Genomic DNA, 25,171 nt, shown 5'->3' with positions numbered 1-25,171 from the left:
TCTTAATGGATATATCATTTTTCAAATAATCGAAAGTCGGTTTTCTGTTTTGGGGTAACTTTGATAATAGAGTATAAATCGAACAAAACTGAATGCATTACGGAACATTTATAGGGCGTTGCATACCTCTAGGCGTATAACGCTGTATGGAAATTTTTGACTTAGATTACAAAAATGGTCCCAGTTTGTGAAAATGCTTTTCGCTAAGAGATTTGAGACCGTACTCAAGTTCTTTGATAACTAGGCTGTCAACGATAAATGACCAACTATTCAAAACTACATCAAATAGTGATCGTAGAACCGATTGTTTGTGAGCGTTCCAAACATGCTAAAATCTCATAAATTTTCAATATTTGCATATAAATCCCTAAATGTACTTGATTCCAACGAAAATAGCTTTGACATGAAGTGTCATACTAATAGTCTTAACTTTTGCATTCGTTTTGCTTAACTGATTAACTGAAACTTTGTTATTTCGTTCAGTATGTTGTGGATCTCGAACTATCAAAGTTACGCGCATTATCAAAGTTACCCCGTTTTACGGTACCGTAATTTCGGGTGAAATTGATCACTTTTCAAGGTTTTTCTTGTCTGATTTCTATAATGTTGACAATGCAAAACAACTGAATGCAGGAAAACAAGTATGAAGGTGAGCCTCATTGACTCAAGTACCGAAATTTTCTAACAAATGTAATTTTAGTGCTAAAAAATATGTCTAAAATAAAAAATCGGGAGATCTCATTTCGGGGTGAAATTGATCACTTATCAATGTCATTATTGTTAGTTTTCAAAACAACTTTACATAATAAATTTGAGCTCCCTGAATCCGAATATGCTTGCCAAATTCTTAACAATACAATATTTATAGAAATAATGAATGTTTAAATTTCAAGAATTACGCAGAAAACGCCTAAATGTATGCAATTTCCAAAGGAATTTCTTGATATATTACAGAAATTCAATTCTTGCTCATCCTCTTGACGAATTCTCCAACCGTATTGGGTCGTACATCCGTCAGTTTCGACCATCTGTCGAAGGCAACATCTCTCATTCTCTTTGGGATGGAACCATGATAGAACCTGGATATGTACATGTACCAGTCCAAGGCATCACGGCTCGTTGGTTCTCCATCTACTGCTCCTCCTAGTTCCGAAACGCTATCTAGATTCTCTAGATCTCCTCCACCTCCCTCGCTATCCGAAGACTCTGGGGTGCCGGGTCGAGATCCGTCTTCATCCTCACCTCCAGACCCGGGCTGATTTTCCTCCTCATCTTTGAATGCCTGGAGCCGCCTACGCATCTCCTCCATGTAATGGCGCGACTCTTCTTCTACCTTCTTCACCGTGCCCACCTCCGATGCCCGGTAGAACTGCATCTGGAGGGATCCAGTGCAGGAGTGGGCGTAGATAAACAGCATAATAGAGCAAAGTTGCGCTTCGGAACTCTTATCATGGCACATAAGGATTGCACGGGCTTATCTGCGATCACGGCTGGTTGTGAGCTAATGCATCACACAACCAGAGTATTTTCCCGATGGCTCATGACGCCAGTGCTTCGATCGGACATGAACAGGATGACAATTCCAGGACAGGAGATTTGTCTACCCTACTCTTACAGTCCGTATCTCTCGGGGCTCGGAATCGTAGATAAGAGTCCGTACTCAGCCGCCCTTAATTGCGGGCTTCATATGTTCACACATATGATAGGCTGTGCGGTCCCGATGGCCCGATCAGTGAATGCTATATATTTCCAGCCTTCTGGACTACAGGCAATTATAGATAATGCCATCCTGTTTATCTACGCCCACTCCTGCACTGGATCCCTCCAGATGCAGTTCTACCGGGCATCGGAGGTGGGCACGGTGAAGAAGGTAGAAGAAGAGTCGCGCCATTACATGGAGGAGATGCGTAGGCGGCTCCAGGCATTCAAAGATGAGGAGGAAAATCAGCCCGGGTCTGGAGGTGAGGATGAAGACGGATCTCGACCCGGCACCCCAGAGTCTTCGGATAGCGAGGGAGGTGGAGGAGATCTAGAGAATCTAGATAGCGTTTCGGAACTAGGAGGAGCAGTAGATGGAGAACCAACGAGCCGTGATGCCTTGGACTGGTACATGTACATATCCAGGTTCTATCATGGTTCCATCCCAAAGAGAATGAGAGATGTTGCCTTCGACAGATGGTCGAAACTGACGGATGTACGACCCAATACGGTTGGAGAATTCGTCAAGAGGATGAGCAAGAATGTTCAGCCTTGATGATGTGAGCTAGAAGGGGAGTTTGTTTTATATTTATTTTTATTATTTCGACTTTGATTACTTATTCAAATATTATCGTAACATGAAAAAAAAAAAAAAAAAAACAAGGATCCAGCTCAAATTAAAAGCATTTAATACAAAATGCTTCAGTTCCTTAAAATACATAAAAACTATCATACATAAGTTGAAACCCTTATTTGGACTTACTGTGAAATAATAATTCAAATGTTCATGAGAAGCACGCTTTAGGAGTCAGAATTTTTTACAGAGCTGGGAGCGCTAAAAAGCCGTACAAATATCGAAAGTGTACCGTTCAAATCTTTTGCGCGCAGTTGTTGATTAATACAGTGTCCATTTGTAAAAATATGCATAAGAACAAGTAGGGTGGATCAGAGTAGAATAAATTTAAGTAGAGTAAAATTGAATAGAATAGAACAGATTAGAATAGAAAAGAATTAAATATACTGGAATAGAATACAGATGTATATAGGTACAGATAAGTGATGTTCGAGTGTTTCGGTCAACATTGATACAGTCATTTGTTCAGCTATATTGAAATGTGTATATTTCAATTATACTTTGGTCCTTTTTCAATGTCAGTATAGACAAAATGTGTACGTGTGAATCGTTCAAATGTTACGTAACGAGGGGGTTCGGTGTTACGGTTCATACATTTTCCATAGCTGTAACGTGGGGGAGGAAAGGGGATCTCAAATTGGAAATTGCGTTACATTATATTTGAATCATTCCTTCTATGCAACTTGCTAAATTGAATGAAATGAGAACAACCGCAAAAGTGTAATGATTATGTATGCACCTAGCTAACCGGTGATTATAGAAGGAGCAGAATCCACCATATTCCATATTCTTTCAATACACTTCAAAAGGGCGTATCTGCATATCCTGTCCAAGAATTTTTCATACAAATTTAAATGCTTTGTACAATTTCCTAAAATCACTACCAGGCGTTAATTTGTTTTTTTTAGTCAGTTAGAAATCATACGAAACTTCGCAGATTTCAAACATTTTTCAATTGTATCACGATGGCAAGAGTAGTAGACGAACAGTTTCTCCAAGAGGTCAGCTTGACTGAACCAATCAGGGAGGACAATTTTACTGATTACGAATTCAACGAGGTTATCTATTGTAAGGGTGCCACATCCTTCCTTTTAAACATCGGAACTCATAAGGACACGGACAAAAAAGCGGTCACAAGTTATGACCACCAGTCTTTATGTGAGGCACTAGGCAAGGTCTGTTTGTTCAAGGGGGACAAGGCAGTCCCAAAAGGTAAGCCTGCTGTTTCAGTGAGCATCTTAAAACCCCAGTGTGTTAGAGAGCTAACACAGGTACTTGCGGCTCTACCGAAAATTAAACTTTTTGATCAAGAAGGAGGAGTTAATATCTCAATGCTATTGGCCCTCCTACGTTGGATCCCGGGAATGGAGGGGATCCACCTAGCATATGTTACTGCGAGAGATGATGGGGTAGCTATGGTTGATAGCAACCTTGTCTTCGACACCATGGTTGCCGCGCATAATGACTTCGATGGTAAGCGTCCTACCAGGGAGTACGCAATCCACACTTCCGCCACAATGACGTGTGCAGCGTATGCTGTCCTATTAATGGTAATTAAAACCATTAATGCTAACGCTGTCAATCAGCTTGATATCTTTATCGATCGGAGGATTAAGGCTCTGTGCCACACACTTGGCTTATCTGCCAAGTCCATCGATTGGGAGAATAAGATAAAACCACTTTTGGATGAAGATGAACTACGCAAGCAGAATGAGGAGCTTGGATTCTTCCCGAGGCTAAAGAAGACGCTGTTTGTTCCGGTGATTGACATGCATACGCCAGAGCTTCAGCACATGAACCTCATTTTTCAGGAAACGTCGATGACGATTTTCTCCCTTATAGCCGAATTCTGGCTAACAACTGACATTACACGGCTACATGTTTCACCTCTGGTTCTGGTCGAGTTGCCGAAATGGCAAAAGACCATGCACCAGCTTGTGTCACTCTACGGTACTTCATGGCGATTTTATAAATTAATTGATCCCCGTGGAACCCTGACCGCCCAAAGCAATTTCCGAACACTCGGGTGTGCGGCACTTTCATGGAAGCGCCTGAACACTATGCAATCTGGCCAGACTTCCCTTGCACAACTTCAGGGCGTGAAGATAAACCCTGAATTTGAGAAATTGGCATCAATAAAGCTCAAGCCCGAATTTGTAGGTACGGATGCCAAATCTTTCCTTGAAATTGTTAAAGGCCTTCTCCAAGATCAGTCTCCATACGTAAACATGAATTGGAGCCGTATTGTAAAGGCCATATCCGATGGGGAATGGGTTGAGGGCAGGGACTTTTAAGTGCTCCAGAGCGCCCAAGATGAGGGGGATTGTCCATCAGGTATCAAAAGTGTTTTTTACAATCTATCTTATATTCTGACTTCCTATATTGCTATCCTTTATCTATCCATCTCTTGTGTCAGCGGAGTTTTCAATTTGGTAGATATCATTTTTCATGTATTGGCTTATTAGTAATAACTAAACATAGCATTGGCCCTTTTCAAATGTCGGTCGAGAAAAATTTCAGAAAAAAATATTTTTTAATATCTGAAACCATATAAAAATCAAAACTACAAAATTTTATTATAATCTCTTTATTTAAACAAGTCAAAGTGGCATATTTATATCGGATAAACTTCAAAAGGGCGTTACTCAAAATTCTGACTAAGGATTTTTTTCAAAATCGGCCCAGAGGTGCAGAACAACGTCAGGAATCAACTGCTGACTGCCGTTTGAATGGTATATTTTATTTGATAATAACGGTAATTGGAGCACCGTGATTCTCCTTACGTGCGAAAAATCGTAGATTTCGCATCATTGATACGAAAATTCAGAACCTTGCAAATGCCAAATCCAATAAGTGGCCGATAGTGTTACGTCGAGTGTTGATTTGGTACAGGCCCGAAGCAACCATTGTTTCAACTAAGACGATTTCTTGTTCGGCTGATGCGTTAGGTTAGAGGGTTAGAAGATTGTAATCGCCCACGACGACGATCGAATCTGATATTCGTTCGGATAGCTGCTGAATGGCTGAGGTGTGCGTCGCATATAACGCTGGCTGCGAGTTGGGTCGGAGATAAATACGCACACCGATGTACATTGTAGTTTTATGCACACGACAGCTTGCTCGAGATGCTCACAGTTTTGCATGACCACTGAACTGCAGTTGAGGGCGGCATTCACGGCGATCAGTACTCCACCACCCGTTGAAGGTTACTGCTGGCTAAGCTCCGATCACATCGAAAGATACAATAGGTAGTTGCGAGCTCCGAATTGGAGATGTTTGCGTGCAACCATGTTTCCGTGAGAACCACAACGTCAGGTTGCAACTCCTAATCTTCAGGATCTGTTTCGAGCTGTTGAAGCTCTTCTATTGATGAAACGGGATGGAACGTGAGCTGTGTATCTATCTTGTTTCATTCATAGATGGATTACAGTCCTGGAATCGTTCGAATTTTGTGTCGATGTCACTTCTCATTGCTATCATTGTTTTTAACATCATTTCCTCGGTGAATAGTAGCACACAATTAAGGTTCTGACATTTTGAAGTTTACATGTACACGACGAAACACGTGTCAAATGTACAGTCACCCCACAGTTATGGATAGCACACATATATGGATCAGAGTTGGAATAAAACGGGAATATCTCATCAAATATAGTTGCAATTACGCAGAACACATTTTACTAACGTGAAACATAAATCGGTACAGCATCGCAATCAATTATAATATGCTTAAGCATATTTTTTCCGTTCGTAGGAAATAAAATGTCATCCGTATTCCCAGAAGCGTTGATTCATAACTGTGGGGCACTGAAACCCATACCACAGTTATGAATCAACAATAAGACGATTCCGAAACAAACGCCAAAACGTATGCTTTCATTGGCACACCATTCGTTTTCCTCGCAGATAAATTGCTGTTATAGTGTTTTGATCCATAATATGAGTCGGTTTGATCCATAATACGAAGCCTTCTTTCCCACTGATCCACATCTGTGGGGTGGACATCGTTTGCAATTTCCATCGAAATCGACACTTTTTCGTAAATAATCGAGTGTTTTGAGGTGTATTCTCAAAAACAACTATATTTAGTAGTGCCAGGGAAGTAATTTTGTTTTGTACAGCGTCACCATGTTTTTTAATCATAGTTTGTTCTGAAAAATTACCCTTAGTTGATCCATAACTGTGGGGTAATTGTACAAATTGAAATTTGACACGTGTTTCGTCGTGTACATGTAAACTTCAAAACGTCAAAACCTTATAACAGCAAACTTCCTTAGACGGAAATTGCCTATAACTTGACAAAAGTAAAATCACACGATTGACAATTTCATGCTTTGTAGCCTCAATTTCCTTGGAAAGGAGATTAAGAGGGCTAATGTTACGATCTATTCAACACTACAATCATAAAATTATCATTATGAGAGAAGGTGTAAGGTACATCGGGACAAGTTGAAATGGGTGGGGCAAGATAAAGATAAATAATTCGTAGCATGCATTGTATTACGCTTGCAAATTCCAACCCATAAATGATATATAAAATGTTATATAAAACTGACCTTTCGATACGAAATAGAAATTGAATTCCACTCCGGACGAAGTTCCGACATCAGAATCTGTGGTTACGCCGGACATTTCTGCTAATTCCTATACTGCCGCATTGAGGTTTTCAAATGTCATTTTCGACCACGTAGCTCCCGGTTGAGATCTGACGGCTCTTCTCAAGGATTTCGCTTTTTTCGGGGGCCAGTGCAAGTATTTGCTAATGATCCATCCACTCGGAACCGTTGTCAAAACAGGACGCCCTGCTTCGTACGCTTTCACAATGCAGTCGTGGTGAACAGCTACTGGAAATTAGCAAAGTATTATTAGGAAAATTGTGGCATTTTATAAAATGCATGGAATATATAAAACTAACAAGAATTAAGATTCAATTAAATCAACACTCATTAATACTTTAACTGAAAACGCAGATTGGCTATTTTAAAACCATTCCTAATCAAGAGCTGCTACGAAGAAAATAGTTAGTTGATTTACATTCTGATTATTTGACATTTGTGCGGCCAATGTTACCAGTAATTCGGATCAGAAATTGTTAGTAAAATATGATATTTCAAGATCGTTTGCTTTGACCTCCAATAAAAATGTTTTAAAGACGTCCTCTAAATTATACCTACCGTATTCCGGGATAACATTGATCAGCGGGATAACAACGATCGGAATGCCCCTCCTGGTAAGAAACTCGAATCAACATTTATCGATGGAATGGCATCGCTGAAAATGATTCCGTTGTCAAAAGTTTCAAATCTCTTAGCGAAAAGCATTTTCACAAGCTGGTACCGGTTTTGTAATCAAAGTCAGAAATTTCCATACAACGTTAAACGCCTTGATATATGCAAAGCCCTATTGATGTTACGTAATTCATTCAATTTTGTTCGATTTATACTCCATTACCAAAGTACAGTCAGCCCACAGTTATGGATCAACTATGGGTCATTTTTCATAACAAAATACGATGACAAAAAATGGTGACGCTGTACAAATTAAAATTACCGTAATTTCGGGTGAAATTGATCACTTTTCACTGTTTTCCATGTCTGTTTTCTATGATGTTGCCAATTCCAAACAACTTAATGCAGGAAAACAAGTACGACGGTGAGCTTCATTGGTTTATATACTCAAATTTTAATACAGTTGTGATTTTAGTGCTGTAAATCGTCTCTAAAATAAAAAATCAAGGAATTCCATTTCGGGGTGAAATTGATCACCTGTTAAAACAATTATTGTTAGTTTTGAAAACAACTTTACTTATTTAATTTGAGCCTCCTGAATCCAAATATGCTTGCCAAATTCTTAACAATGCAAAATTTATGGAAATAATTAACAATTAATTTTCAGCAGTACCGCAGAAAACGCCTAAATGTAGGCAATTCCCGAAGGAATTTAATGATATCTATACAAAAATTCAATTATTACAACAAAATGAACAAATTGGTACGAATTTTGATGATAAAATTCGTTTTGGGGATATATTTCAAGCATCCTTACAAATTTTCAGGTTGACACCATGTCCAAATCCTTGTTTAAAACTATAAGTTTATTGATGTCTGCCAATACCACACAGAACACGATTATGGAATTTCCTATCATTTTAAAAGAAATAAACATTCCATAACACTAAAAGCTTCACAACATGCAATTTGACAATAGTTAAGACAAACAACGTTCATTTACAAAGGTTGCAGGTTGGTTTCTGTGCTCTATTAGAGGCAAATAAAATCGTGTGACACAGTGATCAATTTCACCCTACTGATCAATTTCACCCGAATTTACGGTACCTTCCTGACACTGCAGAATATAGTTGTTTATGAGAATACACCTCAAAATTCCCGGTTATTTACGAAAAAGTGTCGATTTTGATAGAAATTTCAAACGATGCCCACCCCACAGATATGGATCAGTGGGAGAGATGATCCCTATTATGGATCGAATCGACTCATATTATGGATCAAAACAGTATAACAGTAATTTACCTGCGAGGTAAACTAATGGTGTGCTAGTGAATGCATATGTATTGGCGTTTGTTTCGGAATCGTTTTATGCTTGATTCATAATTGTGGTATGGTTTTCAATGCCCCACAGTTATGAATCAACGCTTTTGAGAATACGGTTGTCATTTTATTTCCTACGAACGGTTTAAGCATATTATGATTGATTGCGATACTGTTCAGATTTGTGGTTCACGTAGGTAAAATGTGTTCAGCGTAATTGCAACTCTATTTGACGAGATATTCCCGTTTTAACCCAATTCTGATCCATAACTGTGGGGTGACTGTAACCCCAAAACAGAAAACCGACTTTCGATCATATGAAAAATTATATATCCATTCAAAATAAATCTTCTGGCTATCTATCAACTGCAATCGATAGCTAGGATGCCAGTAGTTTTAAAATTATAACTTACTAGTGGTCCCGGCAAACTTCGTCTTGCCATCAAGTAGGCTGTTGAAAACCGCTACGAATCGTCTCATACAAAATGACAGTTCCGTTCACTCTCGTTTTTCCGACTTTCCCGGTGAATATCCTGGAGCTTTTATACACACAAACACGTCGGAACCCTTGACGAACAAAATGGAGAAAGAATCATCCAAATCCGCTGACCCGTTCGTTAGCCATTTCGTGACATACAAACACCATTCCATTTTTATTTATATAGATATAGATATTTTTTTTTTGAAACAGCATGCATAAATATTGAAGTATTTTTCGAAAAAACTATCAAAGTTACCCCGTTTAACGGTAATTAGAATTTAAACAAACCTGTTTTTTCTATGATAATGTACTTTACTAATTGACATTCACAGCAACTCTAACGTTCACTAAATGAAAACTCATAAGCTATCGGTTACTAATTTGTTGGTTTATAAGATTCGGAACTGGTATTTTGTGAATCACGGATCCCAATTCATTACAATCTGAAATTCGGCAATGCCAATAATTACAGCACCGGTTGAAATCAGTCCATGCCTGCTGCTAGATGCGAATTTACTCCACTAAAACAAAAACTATTATTTTTAAACTGAGAATTTTACAATTTCCCGGTTTCCGCTCGTTCAAGTTTCTTACCAGGATTTCCCTCGAGAGGAATGTCTGCACGGAAGAGAACGAAAGAGAAACATTCGAACTTTTCACGCCAGGACAGTTTTAATAGATTTCTGTTTACTTAAACTTTATCACATTGCACTGCACAAGTCGGGGCATAGTTTTACCTCACCCTCGCACCTCACCATGTACGGGCTGAAGGTTTCAACCGAGAAGAAATAACCTACACCGGTGGTAGCAGGAAGTTAAACTATATCGAGCTGCAGCTTCTGCGAGTGATAGCATTGGAACCGAGCGGATAAAAGTTTTCCGGCATTTGAACGAACGTCGACCTAATACATCAGAGCGAGTCCGTTTGCCAATGGGAAACTTCAAGTGAAATGCTCAGTACAGTGATGAAAGTTTACTTTTTTTCAAATTAAGTTATTGCATCTCTGTTTATGTGTTACAGAACCAGTTGCGGTTTGAAAATAAGAGAAAAGGCGAAGTATAAGCCAATACCTTATGTCAAACGTGAACCAAATGCAAGCTCAGTGACAACCAAAACACAATGTGTTAAAATCATATAAAATAACACGCAATAGGAAGACATACTATATTCATGGGACTTTTGATTCACTTCAGCAGGGGTTTTTGATGCTGTCAAAGTCAAGTAAAAAGAAGAATAGTTCAAAAGGTTTTGGATGTCCTGGCCACATACTGGGTTATTCCGCATAATTGGCTCTTCGGTGCAAGTGGCAAATATGTTGATCGTTCTAAAACTTAATTTGCAATGTATCAAATATCATGATTTTGCAAACAAATTCCAACAAAATATCAAATATTTACTCCGCAGAATAACCTTGAATTCGCAGATGAGTTTCTGTCAAGCCTGCAGCTGGAAGAGTCGATATAGGAATTAATTACATCTTATAAACTCTCTAACTTACTCATCCACTCTTTCTTTCACTAACTCATAAATGTTTTCATTATCATACAGAAAACTTTGCTTTCCATCCCAAACTATAAAATCGTATTTCTTCACTTCCCGCACGTGGCTCCGTTTGGCAAATGTCACTTGAGCCTTCATTAGGTGCCTTAACATTAGAGTGGTTCAAAAAATCGTTTTTGCTCCACATGGTCATGGATGTCCAGAACATTTATTTTCGTTCTTGTTTCCGCAAATCATGAATTTTGATATGTCGCACGAACGGTTTATACAGCATTGTAGAAATGGCCACTTCCGCCTTCCGTGTTCGGAACATGTGACCAGGTCAATCCCGAATGGTCGTTGAACTTTCTAGTGACCATTTCCACTCATTATTTGATAAATCATGAAGATTGAGGTGTCGCACGAATGATTCTGATAACATTGTGGGAATGGCCCCCTTCCCCAGGACTTCCGGAACATATCTGGCACAAGTAAAAGGATTGTCGTGTTCAAAGAGGTCATTAACACTTAATTGTTTATGGTTGTATATGTTGATAGTGTTTTATGTTTAAAAATATCGAATAGCACGAATAAAGAAGTTAAATTGTTCAAAAATTCGTATTTCGAAAGATTCTGACCCCAACGGAATCCGGAATAACTCCGGAACCATTAGGTGAACCGGTTCCGTTTTGCGGTCCTTGCAAATTTAGACAAATCTGGATTGCATGCCATTGGTTTCAAGAAAATCGGTTGGAAAATGACTTTTTAACAGCTGATTGAAGATTTGAAAATCCTCAACAACAGACGTTGGGTGCGCATTAGAGTGATGCAAATTTCGGAATTTTTGCTCCCCTATGCTTAAACGATTTAAATTATGGTAAAAAGCATCCTCCCAAAATTTGAAATGATTTGGAAGAAATTTGACTGTGCACACGCCATTTGAAGATTATATGGAGATTACTATGGAAAACGCCAAACTTTTGTGTTCAACCCTCTATCTCTTTGTCACTAAGTTTTATGGAAAAGTGAACACACTCTTCTCATGTGAAATTTTTCCAGCTACAACTTTGCCGAAGACCATATTTTGATTTGACGTCTGGATAAATTGTTATTCATCATCATAAAGTGGGTTGGAATTTCACATGCTTCAACAACTATTCGGCAGGCAACAGTGGTGCTCTTGGCGGGAAGAATAGATCAAAGTAATCCAGGCTACTATGTTCTACAGCAAAAAAGCAGTGTTGCTCTGAAAGTAATTGAATGATCATCTCAGCATGGTTTGGACTTTGGAATCAAGAATAACAAATTATCCTTACGTCCCAACAAAATGTGGTCTTCGGCAAAGTTGTAGTTGGGAAAATTTTACATCGGAAGAGTGTGTTCGCTTTTTCATATATTATTATGGCGAGCAGATAGAGGACTGAACACAAAAGGTTTGGCTTTTCCATAGTAATTTCCATATAAACTTCAAATGGCGTGTGCAAAACCAAATTTCTTGCAAATCACTTCAAGTTTTGGGAGAATGATTTTCATCATAATTGACACCGTTTAAGCATAGGGGAGCAAAAACTTCAAAATTTGCATCAGTCTAGTGCGCATAGGTCAATTACTATGAAAAGTAAGACGCTCAGATTGATCATAGCTAACGGTACACATGCTAGTTTCGAGAAATTGTTGAACAGACAAGGAAAGTTACTCATTTTTTTGAAGGACATTTGAACGAATGGCCAATAAATACTTTCAACAACAATAGTAACGAAATCTCGCGTTCAGTATCATTGGGGCGTAACTGTAGTGATCGATTTCTCTTAATCGATTTTCTCTTTAGCTAGTCATTCGGCCGGGTGACTGTTTTAAACTGCTTGTTCGATTCAGTAGAAAACATTCATTGCCATTCTTCATGCTGCAAAATGTGACAAAAATCAAAATTTATTTTTAATTACATGAAATTTACATTAATATGTAATTTTAATGTAAATTTCATGCAATAACCTAAAGAGAAAATCGACGAAGAGAAATCGAACAATGCAGATACGCCTGTATGATACTAAACGCGAGAAATAAACTAGAACAACGACCAGAACAACTAAATATAACATAACAATCACAATCAGTAATGACAATAGCATGACTGAAAAGGACACGTAAATTAAAGACTGTTTAACCCGTATAGGCCTGAGTGAAAGCAAAAATACTAAAACCCTTACCGCTCAGCGAATACTTAATGGATTCAAATAATTTTTTGTCAGTATACTGGCCCTCATGTCTATTTTATATAAGCGGCCGGAGGAACTCGAGAATTCTCCTGTAGCCGGAGTTATTGCAGTGGGTCACTGGGTCAAGTCGGGTAGAAAAATGTGGTCATTTCAATTGGCATAAATTATTAAGATCTGATATTCAAAATTAGAAATGAATAATTTTGCAACGTTTAGGATGTACCAGATGCGGCTACTCTGACTCAATGCCCTGAAGAATCGGCTCTAGATTTGTTAGAAACTAAACCGTTTCAATTCTCTGAAAGTAAAGATCTGACTAATAGTTCACTAAAATGCGTTCCCATAAGTAAGCTTGATACAGATATTAAGATACAAAATTGTCCACTTTATCATCAATTTGAGGCGTCTCGGGGACCTGAAAATGGTCATTTGTAGGATCAATCAAATGTAGTTGACATGGTTACTCGATTTAATCGTTTATCAGAAAGTTTACGCCGTTGCGTTTTTCTTAAAACTCCTTGATATAGTGGCCACATCATAGCCGATTCTGAAAATTATATGTGACTTGAAATTTGTCTACCTCCAGGGGCACAGAAGCATAGTACCCTTGTCACCGATCTGACCCAGTGATCCACCGCAATAACTAAGTTAAGTATTCGCTGCGCGGTGAGAGTTTAAGTATTTTTAATTTCACTCAGGCCTATACCGGTTAAAAGCAAAACAAATTCTGATGGGTAGCTGATTTTCACAATGCTTTCTTTTATCAGAAGCAAGCGAATAAGGTGAAAGCACCGGTTTTGGTCAGCCTAAGAGAAAATGTCAATAAAAATTAAATGGGAAGTCGTATTTATACTACAGGGTGATTAATATTTCCTGTCAGTAAAAAAAGTAATCATAGAAAAAAGATGGTTGTATGAATTTTAGTTACCAGTGCAGATCCAGTTTTGTACATCTATAACATTTGTTTTCACTGTACATAGATAACATATTTATTTTTTTACCTCAATTTCCAGCCACATGCGTTGTTTCAGAAATATTACAGTTAACACGCACGTTATTCAGAAGCATGTATTTTAATAAAAAAAGATTTATTTTTTTCGCTAAAATTTTCCATAATCAGTCTTTTGCTATTCTCTAGTAAGTTTGAAAGATTGTGGTAACATACTGTTTTAATCAGGCAAATTTTTCAGCGAAGTTTAATCAAAAATACATATCTGTGGAAAACGTGCGTGCCAGGTGTAATGCCTTATAAACAACACATATGACTAAAAACTAAGGTAAATGAAAAAAGATTTAATCTTTACTTTGTCAAAACAAACTTTATAGATGTACAAAACAGGATGTACACTGGAAATTAAAATTCATACATACATCTCTTATCTGCGATCAGTTACTTTACTGACAGGAATTAGTAATCACCCTGTACAAATACAGTCGAAGCTTGTTATAACGACATCGCAAGGGACCGTCGTAACAGAGAAATGTCACTATAGAGAATAGTTATAACATTGAAATATGTTTTAAGGGACCGAAAAATGTCGCTATAGAGAGCTTTTGTCGCTATAAAAGTTGTCGTTATAACGCGCTTCGACTGTATGTCAAATGCAAGCTCTCAATCCATATTATGTGCTTAAAATATCAAAACTGAGCTATAACTATTTTATAGCTTTGAAAATCCTGTTGGTCAATTTGGGCCAACGGAACCAGTTTGGGCTAGAGATTTAATTTCGGTTCCTAAATTGGCCAATCGCATTGATTTCTCATGAGAGTGGCCAAATTAGGTGTATGGGAGTTAAAATTATAAGGAAAATTAATTGCTTTTCTTATGTTTTGATACAATTTGGACGAGTAAATGAATGTAGCTCTATCATGTGAATGTAATCTACTGAGCACAAAATGATTCATGCTGATTGGCTTTGTAAAACGGTGTATAATCCCCTGTGGCTACAAATGGCGTATGGCTAAAAGTGGTGCTTATACCCTATAAGTATTTTTCAAAAACTACCTAGTCACAATACTAATAAAAAACAGTGTTCATATGGGCACCACAGCCTAGATCTCAGTATTGGTCCTGGTAGAGGAGGAACTTGGCAAAAGCCAGACAGGGGTTCAGCATTTATAAATAAAGCTGTCAGGCAGCCCCAACTTAATACCAACAGCGTAGCATCACGCCATTGCCAGGCGTATTGTAGAGCTCCATTTTCGTCGGTCTTGGGTGAAACTTCTCCAGTTACCCCGAACGTTTAGGGCCGCCAGGTCCTCTTCCACTGCGTACAGCCAGCGTATTCGTGGTCTTCCCCGAAGCCGCCGATCTCTACCTGGATCCCTGCTGAATATTATTTTCGCAATTCTTTCTTCCGACATTCGCACTAAGTGACCAGCCTACTGAAGTCTGCCGTATTTTACACGCTTGATAATATTTGCATCTTTGTACACATGATACAACCCTCGATTCATGCGTCTGCGCCATACAACATTTTCGAGTTTCCCACCGAGTATTGTCCGCTGCACTTTAAGCTCGAAATAACAGAGAGCTTTCCGGTCTGACGCTTTGTGCTCGTAGAGAGCCACCGGAAGAATCAATGTTTTATACAGGGTGAATTTGGTTTCCGTTTGCAAGCTGCGGGACCTAAGCTGGTTACGTAGTTCGTAAAAGGCCCTAGCCGCAACACGTCTTTTCACTTCGTGGGAAACGTCGTTGTCACATGTCACTAGTGTTCTAAGGTAAACAAATTCTTCAACAATTTAAAACACATCCCCATCAAACACTACCTCAGCACCTATTCCACCATGTCTGACTCTATCTCTACCTGCAACCATGTACTTCATTTTGGTAGAATTAATGGTCAGGCCAATCCTCGCTGTCTCCCTCTTCAGAGGCAGGAATGCTTCTTCCACTGATCTGTGATCGATTCCAATTAGGTCTACATCGTCTGCAAAGCCAAGGAGCATGTGCAACCTTGTGATAATAGTGCCATTTCTCTGCACGCCAGATCTCCTAATAGCACCCTCGAGTGCAATGTTGAACAGTAAATTCGAAAGTGCGTCTCCCTGCTTCAATCCGTCTAACATTTACACTTGATTTCGAACCATCTAGCGTAGCATTAATCAGCCTAATTAGTTTCGCCGGAAAACCATTTTTAGACATTATCTGCCAAAGCTCATTTCTTTTCACTGAGTCGTACGCCGCCTTGAAATCAATAAACAGATGGTGAGTCTGCAAGTTATACTCCCGGAATTTGTCTAGGATCATTCGCAAGCTAAACATCTGGTCCATTGTCGAACGGCCCGCAAGAAAAACAGCTTGGTATTCGCTAACGAAGGACTCCTCGAGCGGCCTCAGTCTGTTAAACAGGATGCGCAGAATTTTGTACGCCGAATTCAGCAGGGTAATTCCTCTGTAATTGGCACACTTCAGTCTGTGCCCTTTCTTGTAGATTGGGCGTATGAGGCCATCCAACCAGCCGGTGGGCAATTCTTCGTCCTCCCATATCTTTAGAAGTACTCGATGGATCGACTGATAAAGCTGCTTACTTCCGTACTTGAGTAGCTCGACCGGGATCTCGTCCTTCCCAGGAGACTTACAGTTGATCAGCTTGCTGATAGCCTTTTTAATCTCTCCTATGGTCGGTGGGTCCACAGCTTGATCGTCATCATCAATGTTCATCCTGTTCCTCGCTACATTTATATTTTCACCGTTCAAAAATTGCTGAAAGTTCCACCTGGAAGCCACCGCCGTTTTATCGGTCAGCAAATTCCCTTCTCGATCATTGCACATGGCGGGCACTGGTACGGTATTGTGCCGTGCATCATTGACCGTTGCATACAATCTCCACATATTATTCCAGTTCATGCTTTCTTGTGCTTCGGTTACCACACTTTCTTCATGCTGCCTTTTATTTCTGCGATGGATTCGGAGTATTGTTTGATCCTTCGACCTGGTTGCTTGCTCTTGCGGGGGCGAGCGACGAGGGCAGGATCAAACATGTCGCGCGTCGTTAGTGTACCACGGTGGAATAGTATCGCGGATCGCGTTAGTAGTGTTTGATCCTTTGATCTTGTCGCTTGCTCCTGTGGGGGCGGACGACGAACAATTGTTCGGCGTTCAATGCGTTTATCGAGTAATATCGCGAATCCGGTTGGGCGCAATAATTTCAAATTATAACTCATCGTTTACCAAAACGAATCCCTTACCCAACCCTTACCCATATCCAAACTCCCTGTGTCTACTTGTGAAAGTGCAGAGGACTCCTCGGCTTCTATAAAGCAAGTAACACGTCAACATTTCCCTCCCATTCCCAAATTGAATTGCATTCGGACGCAGCCGGCGCCGTTATTGTTTGTTATAATAATGAGAGCACCAGTACTTACACATTGAGGATGCTACTGATCCCAAGTAGTGTCTGTTGGTTCCCAGTGTAAGTACAGCTGTTCTTGCAATAACGGTGTAGCATCTGCGATTTGCTTTTCTTCGGCTCTCGCTGTTCTGTACCGCTCTCTGTTCTGTCGGGTACCGGCCACAAGCATACGGCTTCTGGCGACATTCTTCATGTCTGTCACTCTCTGGCGCTTTTCATCGAACCAGTCGTTTCGTCTTCGTCGTTTGCCAGTGCCAACCACTTCCCGCGTCGTTGTGGTCACAGCTTCGTGGATAGGGTCCCACAGGCTATCGAGCTCTCCAGCAACGTTTATACTTCCCAACTGCTCGTCTAGCTGCTGGCGGTACTATGCAGCTACCCCATAAGTCGACAAGCGTTTTATATTGAAGCTCAGCGTTCTGTGTGTTGTGGAACTCGTGCCGCTGGATAACCGCGCCCGAATTTCAGCTACAACGAGATAATGATCCGAGTCGATGTTAGGGCCTCGTAAGATCCTGACATCAGTGACATCTGAGAAATGTCGTATATCAACCAGCACGTGGTCTATTTGGGAGCAGGCATCGCCACTCGGGTGTCGACAGGTGTGTTTGAGATATTCTTTCGTGCGAAGTAGGTACTGCTGGTTTCCATCCCTCCAGCAGCAGCGAAGGTTACTAGCCGCAGACCATTATCATTGGTAACGGAATGGAGGCTTTCCATTCCAATGACGATTGGAAAAATCTCTTTTCCCGATCTGCGCATTTGAGTCGCCGATGACTATCTAAACATCTTGTTTTGGGCACTCTCCGTAGGCCTTATCCAGGCTCCCATATGTCATCGGGCTTATCGTTCGTTGGCACATATATGCTGATCAGGCAGTAGCTGAAGAACTTCCTCTTCATTCTCAACACACAGATTCGGTCGCTTACCGGTTACCACCGAATAATTCGCATCATCTACTTCCCAATCACTATGAAGCCAACTCCACGATCTGCTCTGTCGCCACCGTAATAGGCTGCTTGGGCACCTCAGGAGTTAATCATCAATATTAACCTCCTTTTCCCGAGCAGCCTAGATAGCCGCGTAGTGTCGGTAGCGGTTGTTTCAACTGGCTAAGAATTAACACTACGGACTACCTGTTCCGGTGGTAAAAATCCACTTCACAGGTGACCCCTTATTTATGGTGTGATGCGTACCGTGCCTAGGAATGAATGGTTAGGGGGGTCTAAATAAAACCTAACCGCTAACGGAGCCTGTGGGGTACGAGGGCGCCCTCCACAGTATTGATTCCTTCCTGTGCTACCCGGAGCAGGTGACCTTGTGTTTCTCCGAGATAATCTGCTGCCTTTCTTCAGTCTCTATCCTGAGGCTTAATAAGGGTAATAAAACATCTATTGTTCTTTTTACGGAAAGACGAATCCGCGATGGAATTACGTCTTTACGTCTTTTTGGCACTGATATTAATGTGACTGATCAAGTAAAGTATGTCGGAGTCACTCTAGATTCCAAACTTTCATGGACACCTCACATTGATTTCAGAGTAAAAAAAGCTTGCATGGCCTTCGGTCAATGCCGGCGAATCTTTGGTAAAACTTGGGGCCTCAAACCCAAATATATCAAATGGATTTACACAACAGTTGTTTGACCCATATTGGTATATGGATATCTTGTGTGGTGGCGACGTTGCGCCACTACACATATATCTTGAACAAGAATCACTTTCTTGCTCTTACCGTTTATGGGTACCCAGACAACCAAAATGTACGTATAACGAAATCACCTGGAGGCTTTGTATGTGCAACAATTCACTCATAAGATGTCGCGAAAAGGCCTTCTACGTACAAAAGTGGAGGCGATATGCGTGCATATATTATGTAATGAATAATAACATACAATGCGAGTGTATAAATGTTCCACCGAACTAACTTGTGATCTTATGCGACATAGCTTATGATAACAAATGTCGATTTGACAGCTGCTACGGATTGATTCGACTTACTTTGTACGAGTGTACGGGATGAAACAAAATGTACAAATGAACTCAGAAAAAAAGTGTTTTATGCGAGGAAGCTCATCAATCTGACGAGTTTATCAACGGTGTTTTGCGAGTTTGATGTAATTAGTATGAATAAACGAGTTGTAACTTTCATGCGATTTCTGGTTGTCTGGGTACTGGAGAAAAATCCAGTGAATCGTAGATCTACACACACTTCGTTGTATCCTCTTTTGGTGAATTGGGTCAAAATTGTCCTTGCTCCAAGTGATCTCACAATTGCTTGTCACTTTCCTTACAGGAGATTAACCACACAATTCCCTTCACGGGAAGAGTGGACGTCTGGCTATTTGGAAAGAAGTATATCAAACAATATAGTATGTTACACTGATGGCTCCCTTCTTGAAGGTAGAGCTGGTGTAGGAGTATATTCTCGTGAGCTAAGGCTGAATCAGTTTTACTGCACATAACAACTTTTGTATGAAAAATTTAATTTTCTTGTACGGACTGTAACACTACGGAAGACCCCCTCTCTCCCCATGTTACGTTACGTAATATTTAAATGATCCCTTTGTAGTTATGAATTTTATATCAGCGTGCAGTGTTATGACGATATCCATAGTGTAAAATATTATATTACTTTAAATTTTATGCGGATTAGCAATGTGTTACTAGTGGTTTTTCGTACTCATTTTACGTACACTAGAGCAGCGAGCTCGATTTGGCGCACGGGGTCATCTACGCCTAATACCTTTAGGGTCGTTGGGGGACTACTGAGCGTCCGCGTACGGACTTCAAATTTTTACCTGATTTTTTTCTTACCAAAACGAGCACTTTACAATGACGAACTTCTACCATTTCGCATTTTCGAAAAATAAGGGACGGCCTAATAGGCATCTTATTATTCCGAAAGAGGTACGCTTTGCGAAAGAGGACGACTTGATCAATGAGCTGAAATCGAATTCAGGTTAACTTTTGCGTACATGAGCCCTCTTATAGTGTAGGGGTACCCTATCTAGTAAGTTGGATGCTCACCGAGAAGACGTGTGATTTTTTTACTAATTTTGCATTAGTTTCCCGAGCCAAGTTGAATAGCAAAATGATAATAAATCTTGTTACCTGGTTATATTCATTTGATAACTGATTTTATAATCATCTTGGCTGAATTAAAAGCCAACATAACAAAAATGAGAACTCAAATTTGTTTGTCGAATAACAGAGTAATAATAAATTAGGTTATCACTGAGTTCAAGTTGATAACTAAATTTACGACATCATATTTTTTAAATTATATGGTCATAAATCACGGAAAAATTTTGAGAAATGAGAGCTTTGGATTAAGGTGAAGATGAATCGAAGCCAAACCTGAAATTTTCAAGAGCACAAATCTGGAGAACCGAACACCCGTTTGAGCTGAAAATTTAATCGATTGGTCACCACCAGCTAGTGATCAATCGATTAAGTTTTCAGCTTAACCCTCTAATACCCAACCCCGCCTTTAGACGGGGTACACTTTGGAATTTGGTGTATTTTTTCGTAGCTCGGAAATCAAAGTGATTTTATTTTTGGCTTATACCTTGACTCATAACACGCATATAAGAAAAGTTTTTTATGACTTTTGAAACTTTTTTGCATTTTTAGAAATTGTTTGAAAAATTGCATTCTTATATAACCTACAAATGCCTGGGCTTCATTTAACGTTTAATATAAAAAATCGTACCTTTTATATTTTTCTACGATTAACCTATCACAAAAATAGAGCCTAGTGGTATTAAAATCATTTAAAACCGGTTTTTCCGTTAGTTACACGGAAAATAAAATACGCTTCGAAAAAAAATTAAAAATTTAATATTTTCAAATATACCGTAACAATTTAAATTTTTATTATTGCGAAAAATCAACAACTAGAAAAGGCTTCAAGAAAAAATGAAAAAAGCTAGGGATGTTCAAAAATAAAAATTATAAAAATCAAAAACCAAAATTTAAAAATTTGCGAATAAAAATAAATAAATGCCCAAAACGTGTTTAGAACGATTTTAGATAACGAAAAATAATACTTAAATCGAAAATAAAAATTTGGGTATTAGAGGATTAAACGGATGTTCGGTTATCCAGATTTGTGCTGTTGAAAATTTGTTATCTATTCGGTTATCATTGATAACAGTGATAATGAAAGTTGTTATCATTTTGATATCATCTAGTTATCCGCCTTTGCTCGGGTTGTCTATTTAATCCAATGGCTTATACAATGTTAAAATTTACGGCAGTTGTTAAAAAAATTAGCTTCCGATATACCCTACAGAAACCCGTTACTACTCCGGGGGCCAACTGCCGCTGTATCTAATCATTGTAGACAGAATTGCTCGCTGGATGCTACACGACGCATCAAACTTCGTGAATTTTCATGGAAGTTATAAATATTTGAATTTGTTTTACCTATCTCAACCTTTTTGTTTTACTCCTGTAGATACTTCTCTTGCATTACAATTATAAAGAAGAGTCAAGTCAAAGCATGTAAGGACTCCGCTGAGATTTCTAATCAAAGCCATCATAAATTTTAGAGGTACTAAATGTTTCATGAAATAGATAAATATTGCAGCCATAAATACGTTTAATTTGCTATCCCAAACTCGTGGAGTAGGTTTTATTAAAATCATTAAAAACCACATGATTCGGTCGGACTTACACTGACCATATGAAAGTGAAAAACATATATTTGCTGCTGCTTGCTCACACAAATACTTAATCTAGCATTAAAATCATATTCATTTTGCCTTCTATTCCTCAGAACAACCAATTCTACAAGGACATCTTACGATGGATCACCGAGCGAGTGGATCTTATGGGAATCCGTTTACACGCGGAACGACATACAGTTCATCGAACATTCCACCAGCAACTGCCAACCCTGCGGCCACTCCTGCGCCCCCTCCTTACAATTTAGCCGCACGTTCGACCTTCGGTTTCAGTAGTTCCGGAGCAGGGACAGTGACCGCGTATGGTCCAGTATCCAGTCCTGGGACAGCCGGAGCAAGCTCTACCAGTCCAAGTTCGGTACAATCATGTTCATTATCCCTATCTCACAGTTCGCAACAATCTCAACAGCAGCAACCGCTACCCAACAGCAGTAGTATTGGCAGTAACCAGCAGCAACCTGGCAGCCCATCAGCCGGTCAATTTATTCTGCCCAGCACTGGAACCATCAAACAACAAGGTGCCACCGCAACGCATGTGTAAATGCTTCTATGTGGTAAACAAGTGGGAAACATGCAATGTTGCAATTCTCGCCCACAGTAAATTATTAATGTTAACTGGCCCGTCAATCCATTCACCCTACTAAAACAATCAATTCTTCACATTATTAAAACTGTGGTTCAGGGGATTCAGCATGAGGGTGTCCCAATATTGCACTTTGTCGAAAAACATGGGGGCTTCCAAATTGTAGATGAAGAAATTGCAACCAAACTTTTATATGGAGATAACTCTAAGAGATTCCGTTAAGAGGATGCCCTGTTGAGATTTACGAAAACAAGTTTGAATTTCGTCATAGCCTTGACAAAAAATCTAGTATCGCATAGATTTGTCGTATGTAAGATTGTTTAACAGATTTTTTTGTGAAAATCATACTTCAAATGGTTTTTACAGATAGTTTGGAGTTAAAATAAAAATAATGAGAATCACGTCCAAAAACATTTTTTTATTTATAACAATTCAGACCTTTTTCACAAATATCAACGGGACAATCTCTATATATCATATCTCATAATTCCTTTCATACAAAAGTTCATTCGTGACAGTCCTATCTACTATTTGGATGCTAAACCCTATTTTTTTCTTAGTACAATTTTGGGACGCCCTGTCCAGCGTATTAAGTGTTACAAAATTTGAAGCGCTAGAACCTACCATTTGCTGAGTCCCTGTACCTCGTCACACTTCATGTAGCTATCAAATAGAATATAATTCTCAATTGTTGAGTAACAAATTCCAAGCTCACATCACGAATGGCATATCACGAAATCTCTTCAACGAAGATTCGTAAAATTGCGTGGCCTTATTAAATGGTAGAACATTTTCCACAGCAAACCAAAACCAAACACGACAAAAAATTCCATTGCAATCAACGGCACCAATCGGAGAAAGAATATCAATTTGCCCCCGTTTTAAACCGAACACGAAGTGTGGGCGAACTTTTGCAAAATTAAGTTAACCAAATTGAAATTAAATCTTGAAAACAATTTAATTAGAGCGCACTCATGCCGTCGTGTACTACATCGAAGAGCCGGAAAAAAGCCACTGTTCAGGGATCACTTGAATGCGAAAGATCGACAAACATGCCAAAATGCAATTAATTTCCATCGAGATGAATTTTTCCCGGCCACATTTCCACCGCGGAGAGCGCGAGAAGAAAAACTACATTCGATTTATAATTTCACTTCGTGAGGGGAGGACGGGATAGGGAAGGACCCCAAAGAGTGCGGCTGTGGATGAATGGTGTGAAATGGTGCCACCGCGTTATTTTGCGGGCAATGGTTGTAAAAAGCAATTGGCGCCGAAATAATCAGCCATTGTAGTGGAGAGCAATCAGTGCGGAGGAGGCAAAGGTGGGAGGTGTGAAAATTTTGACAATGGACAAGAGCCAAATTTCATTTGGAAGCAATTTTTAAAAGTTGGAAAAAGTTGAATGTACTTTGGAAATTGTGTATTGCTCATGCACTTCGTCAATCTCAGCCTCTAGCTGTTTTTCCAGTTCGCTGTTAGAGCTTTATGTCGTCAAAAACGCTGCTCACTACTACATTTCTACGGTGTCTCTGCGACTACTCGTTTTGCCCAATTGGCGGTTTAAGATCTCGGACTTTGGACAGCTTTCTGAGCGACGATGCATACTTCCCCTTGGCTGGCGTCACGTCAGAGCCCTGTTGAACTTTTATTGGACGCTCTTGTGCTATTCGTTGCTCTACGACGACTTGTTCTCCGCTGCTGCTGTTTGAGCTCTCCTGGTTGTCCAGTTGGATGCCGAGGTCGATCCAGCGATTCCGGTTGGATGATGACTTCCGGTTCACTGGCGCTCCAACGACCCAAAACTGGTTTGTGACGATCGATGCTACTCGGGCAACTCCCCGAAGGTGGGCTAGCCTACTCCGGCTATGGGCTTCTTCATGCTTCGATACTGGAGTGCTGAAGTCGGTCCAGCGATTCCAGTTGAAGAATAGCTTTCGGTTCATTGGCGCTCCGACGACTCAAGCCGTACTACTACGCTACGTATTACTCAGAGCAGTCCCCGGCGGTGGATCTATCCTACTCCAGTGAAGATTTCCCCGGCGGCGGATGAACTCTCGAACCGATGCTATCCGACGATATAGTGCGGTAGGCACTCGCCACCCGTAGAGCCATGAGCCGAAACGTACCTGCCAGCTTGTCTCGGTTACGTTTGGTTCTCAACGCTGCAACCCAATTCAGGACGGTCGCCAGAAGACGGCTCGTACTGCTTCTTGGTCCTTTAATGTTGGGCATGATCCTAGCTACAGTGTTAGGTGCTTTCGCTGCTTAGCCGTAGCTTTCGTAGCCTGTCGTTGACCATTACTTCAAGGTGGTTTAGAGAGCGCTTCGATGAGATTGCGTGTCCTCCGACGTTGATCTCGAACTGTTGAACCGCCTTGCAGTTGATGACCAGCACCACCTCCGTTTTGTGATGATCTAACTACAGGTTGACTCCAGTCATACACGATTCGATGGTCTAGCGATTCCGCCGTCAACATCTCCACC

General features: G+C 39.9%; 1 protein-coding gene across 1 annotated transcript in view; it reads left to right on the top strand.

The window, feature by feature from the left end:
* Positions 1-23,738, top strand: part of LOC5575881 (irregular chiasm C-roughest protein) — a 520,731-nt gene extending 496,993 nt beyond the window's left edge. Inside the window, 1 exon segment of the mRNA XM_021847997.1 lies at positions 22,197-23,738. Coding sequence (XP_021703689.1) covers positions 22,197-22,645 — 449 coding nt within the window. The 3' untranslated portion in view covers positions 22,646-23,738.
* The last annotated feature ends 1,433 nt before the right edge of the window (positions 23,739-25,171 follow it).

The sequence above is a fragment of the Aedes aegypti genome, chromosome 1, assembly GCF_002204515.2.
Source record: "Aedes aegypti strain LVP_AGWG chromosome 1, AaegL5.0 Primary Assembly, whole genome shotgun sequence".
Lineage (NCBI taxonomy): Eukaryota > Metazoa > Arthropoda > Insecta > Diptera > Culicidae > Aedes > Aedes aegypti.
The sequence above is the reverse complement of the archived record's forward strand: the minus strand, read 5'-3'. Positions and strand labels throughout refer to the sequence as shown.